Below are 7,651 nucleotides of genomic sequence, written 5' to 3'. Positions count from 1 at the left end.
CGCCGGCCATCTCCGGGGAAGTCATCTTGCTAGAGAGTGTGTGTCGAGGAACAGCTGGTCTCGCCTGCGCTGCACACAATGCTTTTAACAAACTTGCCTGGATAAATGGTTACACTCCTGTGCAATGTTCCCTCTAAGCTGTGGAGTCCTGTGAGCATTGAGCAAAAGGACTACTTCCTGAGCTACTGGCATTGCGGGGGGGATGGGGGCGGTCAACGGGGGGCACCAGAAGGGATCCTCGCCTAGAGTGCAAAATAAGATGGGGCCTGACAACATGGCTTTCTGTATCTAATTTCATCACGGTATTTGAATTGTATTGGACTGTGTCCTCTGTATTATATTTTTATACATTTGTCTACAATTTGAATTGAGTTGAAAGTTGAGAGCCAGTTTGGTGTAGTGGTTAGGAGTGCAGACTCTAATCTGGGAGAACCAGTTTGACTTGCCATTCCTCCACATGCAGCTGCTGGTGTGACCTTGGGCCAGTCCCAGTTCTCTCAGAGCTGTTTTCCCAAGTCCAGTTCTCTCAGAGCTCTCTCGGGCCCACCTACCTCACAGGGTGTCTGTTGTGGGGAGGGGAAGGGAAAGAAGATTGTAAGCCACTCTGAGACTCCGTTGGGTAGCAAAGGGTGGGGTATAAATCCAATCTCTTCCTCTCTTCTTTTTTGTTGAGCACAGTTTATTGTTCCTTGGCTTATTTCCCCTGTGCTGCTCTTTGGGTTTCTTTGAGCTCAGTTGAGGATGGCAACAGCTAAAAGCAGACCTTGGGGAAATAAAAGCCGCTGTGGGAGGAAGGGGTGTGGGGAGACGGGCCTTCAGCTCGCGTCTTGCTCTCCCGTCCGGGTCAGTGTGACTTCATGCCCCACGGGATTCAAGTGACCTCTTTTCCTTCCTCTCCCCCTCCAGCAATGTCCTCAATGATCAGAAGCCAGGAGAAGAAGATTGAGAAAGCCAAGGAGAAAGAAAGGAAGCTGTCCAAATGAGAGGAGGCGGGGCTGGATCATTCCGATGTTTCTAGATCGCACTCCGTTGAACACGATGCTTTTTTTAAAAAAAAAACCTGTGCCATTCACAGTTGAATAATAAAAGTTGACGTCGTTTTGCAGTCGGCCTCTCGGGGTGCAATAGGTCGGTAGGAAGAGCGAAGCGCAAGCCAGAGCAACAACAAAAAAAATACCCCAAGCAAATCCGAATGAACTCAACATTTATTTATTCATTCCTCGAATTTCTACCCCACCCTCCCTTACCTCCATTATAATAGATCATTCAGTTTGGTGCAGTGGTTAAGTGCGCGGACTCTAATCTGGGAGAAGCGGGTTTGATTCCCCACTCCTCCACTTGAAGCTGCTGGATGACCTTGGGCAAGCCACAGTTCTGGCACGGCTGTTCTTGAAAAAAAGAGCAGTTTCTGTCAGAGCTCTCTCAGTCCCATCTACCTCACAGGGTGTCTGTTGTGGGGAGGGGAAGGGAAAGGAGTTTGTAAGCCGCTCTGAGACTCCCGTGGGTAGTGAAGGGCGGGGTGTAAATCCAATCTCTTCTTCTTCTTCTTTTACCTCACAGGGTGTCTGTGGTGGGGAGGGGGAGGGAAAGGAGTTTGTAAGCCACTCTGAGACTCCTTCGGGTAGTGAAGGGCAGGGTATAAATCCAATCTCTTCTTCTTTTTCTTCTTCTTTTACCTCACAGGGTGTCTGTGGTAGGGAGGGGAGGGGAAAGGAGTTTGTAAGCTGCTCTGAGACACCTTTGGGTAGTGAAGGGCGGGGTATAAATCCAGTCTCTTTTTCTTCTTCTTAGACCCCGCCCATCACTCGGAGTCTCAGAGTGGCTTACAATCTCCTACCCCTCCCCACAACAGGCACCCTGTGAGGCAGGTGGGGCTGAAAGAGCGCTGAGAGAACTTGTGGCTGACCCAATGTCACACCAGCAGCTGCATGTGGCGGAGTGGGGACTCAAACCCAGTTCTCCCAGATTAGAGTCTGCGCTCCTAACCACTACACCAAACTGAAGCAGCCACGCGACGTAGGCCCGGTGGGTAGTGACTGCATGCGCACATTCCCACTGCCGTGTAGAGCCTTTACCTAGAAACACGGTGTACCAATCAGGACAGGACATCAAACAGGGAAAGCACATTCCATGCGCAGTGCCACACGCATTCTTTGCGCACGCAAACACGTCCTAAGGGCCTTAACTGGGCGCTGTCTTGGAAAGGTTGGATTGGCAATCATAAGATAAGGAGCTGCGGTTGAGGCCTGCCAAGATCTCTTTCGTCACTCAGCTCTTTTCCATTTCCAACACAGATCGCTTTTCCTATTGTGCTTTGTTCCAAAGGTAGAGATGTACCTGTTACCTGTTTACAGGGCCGGCTCACTCATTAGGCGAGCTAGACTCTCGCCTAGAGCGCGGGGCCATCATGGGGGCGCCAAAAGCCCCCTCATCCACGCCAAAAGCGCCGCACACCCTGGCCACCGCCGCCTCTCCCCCCCATGACTTTCTGGGTGCATGCTGCTTCAGCGCGCCCCTTTGCTGTTCTTTCCGCCAGGAAATGGGAGCCCAGGGTGGCTGTGGGGAGTTGAGCAGCCGCGAGGTCGCTGCTCCGGGACGTGAGGCCCATGGCAGCTGCAGCATTGCGTGCCCCTGGACCAAGTGGGGAGGGAACAGGTGGACGCGCCGCAACAAGTGGGCAGTGGGCAGCAGAGCCGTGGGAGGGGAGGGGGCTCTCCGAAGGGTCTCATCCCCTCCCCTCCTCGGCTGGAGGATTGCTCTTCCTCAAAAGGAAGGGGGAGGCTCTGGGGTCTGTCGGCCCCCTCCCCTCCTGGCATTCCCACAGGGCCCCTCCCTGAAGTCTCTCCAGCAGGGTCTTGCCAGACTGGCGTCCAGCTGCACCTGGGAAACTGGCAAGCTTTCCAGGGCTTCAGCCTTGGAGAGCCCAAGTGCCCTTCATCAGATCCCAGCCGGGTCGTTTCTTCTCCGGAGCTCTCAGTCTAGGTAGGACACCTCCGGGGGGATGCCACAAAGGCAGCCTTGCCTGGGGGGGCCACGGGCGCCACAAGCTAGCCTCGCCTAGAGCGCAGAAACTCCTCAGGCCGGCCCTGCCTGTTTAGGATGCCTAGCACGGAGGGGAGCTTTACCGAGGTTGCCTTCCAGCGCTGATTCTTCGTCTTGTCCCGTGCAGGGCTTCCTCCCTCCGATGCCCACAGGGTAATAAACTAAATTATCTCTCCCCCCCCCTCCTGCTTCTAAAACTCCCCCATGCCTGTTCTGTACGTGCATCTGCACCTCACGCATCCTGGGACTTTGGTCTCACAGATGGCGGCACAGCTGTTTCATCGGCTCCACCCCAGAGCAAACACTGCCCGCTTTCGAAAGACAGCACTCTGCGTTCAGGTACGGGCACGATTTTTAAAAATGACCGAATCCCCTTCCAAACCGGTTAGTGTGTCTCCTGCTTTGATCTTTTGGATTCAATCCATTGACTTAAGTCAAAATACTTTATATATAAAAAAAATCTTTGTGGCAAAATGAAATCGTGGCGTGCCAAGAGCCGACGGCAAAGCTGATTTTAAGCACAGAGATGATTGAGGCTGGCTGCCAAGGCATGCACAACGCGAGTGTCAGGGAGTGTTTGAGCAGCTTTGTAGAGAGAAAAAGATTGCAAACTGCAAGGTAATTTATTTGGTGTAGTGGTTAGGGGCGCGGACTCTAATCTGGGAGAATGGGGTTGGATTCCCCACTCTTCCACATGCAGCTGCTGGTGTGACCTTGGGTCAGTTACAAGTTCTCTCAGAGCTGTTCTCTCACGAGCAGTTCTGGGAAGAGCTCTCTCAGCCCCACCTACCTCACAGGCAGTGTTCCCTCTAAGCTGAGTTAGTGTGAGCTAGCTTATACTTTTTTAGCCTCCGGCTCACACATTTTTGTCTCAGCTCAGGAAGGATGGCTCCAGAGCAAACTAATTTATGCCGTAGCCAAATGGCTCGCTCATAACTTTAATGCCAGTCGCCCACAAAGTAGAATTTTTGCTCACAAGACTCCACAGCTTAGAGGGAGCATTGCTCACAAGGGTGTCTGTTGTTGGGAGGGGAAGGGAAAGGAGATGGTAAGGCACTTTGAGACTCCTTTGGGTAGTGAAGGGCAGGGTATAAATCCAATCTCCTCTTCTTGATAGGGCGGTAAATGCTTTTCAGGAAGATGACCCCCCTCCCGATGTCTTCACTGCAATCCCTATCATTATAACCAAGGAAGTTATGCTTTTGGGGTTGGGGTAAAGGACTTGTTGAACTAACTGTCTTCATTTCTGGCCCACAGGTAACCTTAAGATTTCCTAGGGCAGTTCATTAGGTACCGTAAATCCTTTTTAGTTACGGTAAACAGTTTCAGTTGAAGGAACAAAATACATATTCTGGTCCACATAACAATGGTTTTCTGTACATGGAAAGGTTGTGACATAGGAGGTGTAATGCAAACTAGCAGTGGAGAGATGATATAGCCTGATCTCATTGTATCTCAGAAGTGAATCAGGGTTGGTACTTGGAAGGGAGTCCACCAAGGAAGACTCTTCAGGGGAAGGCAATGGCAAACCACCTCTGCTTTCTCACTTCCCTTGAACGCCCCTTGGTGGGGTGGCCATAAGTCTTGGATGGGAGACCGCCAAGGAAGACTCCGCAGGGGAAGGCAATGGCAAACCACCTCTGCTTCTCGCTTACCTTGAAAGCCCCTTGGTGGGGCGGCCATAAGTCTTGGATGAGAGACCACCAAGGAAGACTCTGCAGGGGAGGCAATGGCGCAAATCACCTCTGCTTTCTCACTTGCCTTGAAAGCCCCTTGCTGGGGTGGCCATAAGTCTTGGATGAGAGACCACCAAGGAAGACTCCTCTGGGGAAGGCAATGGCAAACCACCTCCACTTCTCACTGGCCTTGAAAGCCCCTTGGTGGGGTGGCCATAAGTCTTGGATGGGAGACCACCAAGGAAGACTCTGCAGAAGACGGCAATGGCCAACCACCTCTGCTTTCTCACTTGCCTGGAAAGCTTGCTGGGGTGGCCATAAGTTGGTTGCCACTTGACAGCGCTTTGCACACAGTAACTTCTCAGTGCATAATGTGCCCCCAAGCTCTAATATGACAGACGAGGCAGAAAAGTTTCTATCCACTCTCTCGACACGAGGCATAATTTTGCAAAACTCCAGCGCATCTTCCCTAAGTCACCATTTTTCTAAACTAAACGCTGCCCCCCCTCCCGGGGTATCTTGCTCCATAGGACTGCGATAATTTGTTTCCCAGCTCTGTTTGCTGAGCTCCCTGAAGGAAGTGCAGTTTATAAAAGTGCAACAGGGCATATATTTTGCAGCTCCAGCTCTTTATAAATAACTTCATAAAAGCTACATACCTACAACATACCCGAAAGATGGTCGTCCAGCCTCCGCTTGAAAACGTCCATCGAAGGAGCATCCACCACCTCCTGAGGCAGTCTGTTCCACTGCTCAACCACTCTGACAGTTAGGAAGTTTCTCCTGATATTTAGCCAGTATCGACTCCCTTGTCATTTCCACCCGTTAGATCTAGTCTTGCAATCCGGAGCAAGAGAGAATAGATCTGCTTCATCTTCTACGTGACAGCCCTTCGAATATTCGAAGACTGCAATCATGTCCCCTCTAAGCCTTCTCTTTCCCAGGCTAAACATACCCAACTCTATCAGCCTTTCCTCGTAAGTCTTGGATTCAAACCCTCTCACCATCCTGGTTGCCCTCTTCTGGACACGCTCGAGCTTGTCAACATCCTTCCTAAAATGTGGCGCCCAAAACTGGACACAGAACTCCAGGTGAGGCCTGACCATAGCAGAATAGACCATAGCCTGACCATAGCAGAATAGAGCCAGATATGCCAAAGGGTTCCGTATCCGGTTGGGTGCAAGTCTCTGCCATGCTCTAGCAGCACCATTTTAAATAAACCACCAACTCCCTCCTCTCTAGTCAAAGTCTTTGGGCACCTGCCAGGGAATGCCAGCAGGGATGGGCGAGTTCCGTTTTAAGAACCCGAAAACAGATCTGCTAGTCTATGTTATTTGCCTGTACATATTCCACTCCCCTCCATGATGGCATCTGTAAAACCATAACACGCTGATCACAAGGCATTCGAGAGCAAACAAGCTGAACGTGATTACTCTTGGCGGATTCAAAGTTTGTCTTTCTTTGGTGGTGACAACAGCTTCTTCTCAGCAAGAAGCTTTGCTCTGTTCGGAGGGGGAAGTTCTCTGCAGTTCCGCCACGGCGATACGGTGATGCAAGCCCTGAGCCGAAAGAGCAACGACCAGGCAAGTGAGCCTGTGGGTTTCTTTGGTGCTATAAGACAAGTCCTTGAACTCGGTGCCATTGACAAGGGGGCGGCTCAGTTCATCAATTGAGCAAGGTTGTGGAATGTGCAACACTGTCCAATACCAGGAGCCGGAGAAGATCCATCTGCAAGCACACACTTTGCATGAAAGACAGACCGGGAAAAATCTGCTCACCGGCTCCGTCGTCCTGGGTCGCTTTCCCCCCAGCCACACTCAAGAGAGTTACCGCTAGCCACATCTCCCATTAGCTAGTTACAGGAATTATGAACCCTCATCGTGGCAGGTGGCAGGGCGGATGTGCGTAACTCCAAGTTGCATCTCGTGAACGGATCTCGGCCATTTCCATGTGAGTGATATGCCCCGAGTTCAAGTGCTGTTGGGGAATGTCAGGTCTTTTCCTCCGCTTCCCTATAGCGCCCTGGTGTTTCTGTGTACCACCCATATTTCCCTCAAATCTTCTGCAGTCTTTACCGAACCCTGCTTTGTTTCTGGAAAGATTGCAGCAAAAGCCAGGCTGACTGCCGTGTCGGCAGGAAAGTCTGGATTTTCCCGGTCCTGCCCAGTGTTCCCTCCAAGCTGAGTTAGTGTGAGCTAGGTCACAGTTTTTTAGCCTCCGGCTCACACATTTCTGCCTTAGCTCAGGAAGGAGGGCTCCAGAGCAAACTAATGTATGCAGGAGCCAAATTGCTCACTCACAATGCCAGTAGCATTGAATTTTTGCTCACAAGACTCCATGGCTTAGAGGGAGCATTGGTCCTGCACCCATAGCACCCTATTTCCTTGCCTCAGTTTCCCTTGGCCAGCCATTACCCCTTATGCCACCAGGGGGCTTTTGTGACTTTAAAAAAAGGTAGTTGGAATATTAATATAATGGTATATTGGTATGTCCAGGGGTCATTTCCTGCAGGAGCACACATGAGTGGAACTCTGGCAGTAAAGAGTCCGGGGGGTGGACACATGCAACAAGCCCCGCCCCCTGCTCCCAGCAGCCCTGGGCCACGAGGAGCCTGTGCCAAGGTTTATTCAGGAACAAGTTCTCCCTCCTCTGTGAGGGCAGATCCGCACGTTCCCCCCCATAGCTAGCAATCCAAAACAGTCCAGTGAAGCCTGAGCAGTGGGTGTTGCCTTCTGACACACATCCGGTGATGTCAGGGGGTGTAGCATATGCAAATGAGGTATGCCAATGAGCTCACGCACCTCTTTTCCTACGAAATGACCCCTGGGTATGTCCATTACTATACTTACACAAAAAAGCTCTCCTCCCCAGTAGCTTTGTGGGAGGCAAATTGGGGGCCGGGGCCTGCTGTCTGGAAGCCCCTTCTAGTGCTA

At 51.5% G+C, this 7,651-nt stretch overlaps 1 protein-coding gene across 1 annotated transcript in view; it reads left to right on the top strand.

The window, feature by feature from the left end:
* Positions 1–1,055, top strand: part of CCDC158 (coiled-coil domain containing 158) — an 87,426-nt gene extending 86,371 nt beyond the window's left edge. The window contains exon 26 of the mRNA XM_015427109.1: positions 907–1,055. Within this exon, the coding sequence (XP_015282595.1) occupies positions 907–983 (77 nt within the window). The 3' untranslated portion in view covers positions 984–1,055. The remainder of the gene's footprint in view (positions 1–906) is intronic.
* Positions 1,056–7,651: the final 6,596 nt, after the last annotated feature.

Source organism: Gekko japonicus, unplaced genomic scaffold (assembly GCF_001447785.1).
Source record: "Gekko japonicus isolate JY-2015 unplaced genomic scaffold, Gekko_japonicus_V1.1 scaffold565, whole genome shotgun sequence".
NCBI classification, from domain to species: domain Eukaryota; kingdom Metazoa; phylum Chordata; class Lepidosauria; order Squamata; family Gekkonidae; genus Gekko; species Gekko japonicus.
The sequence above is the reverse complement of the archived record's forward strand: the minus strand, read 5'-3'. Positions and strand labels throughout refer to the sequence as shown.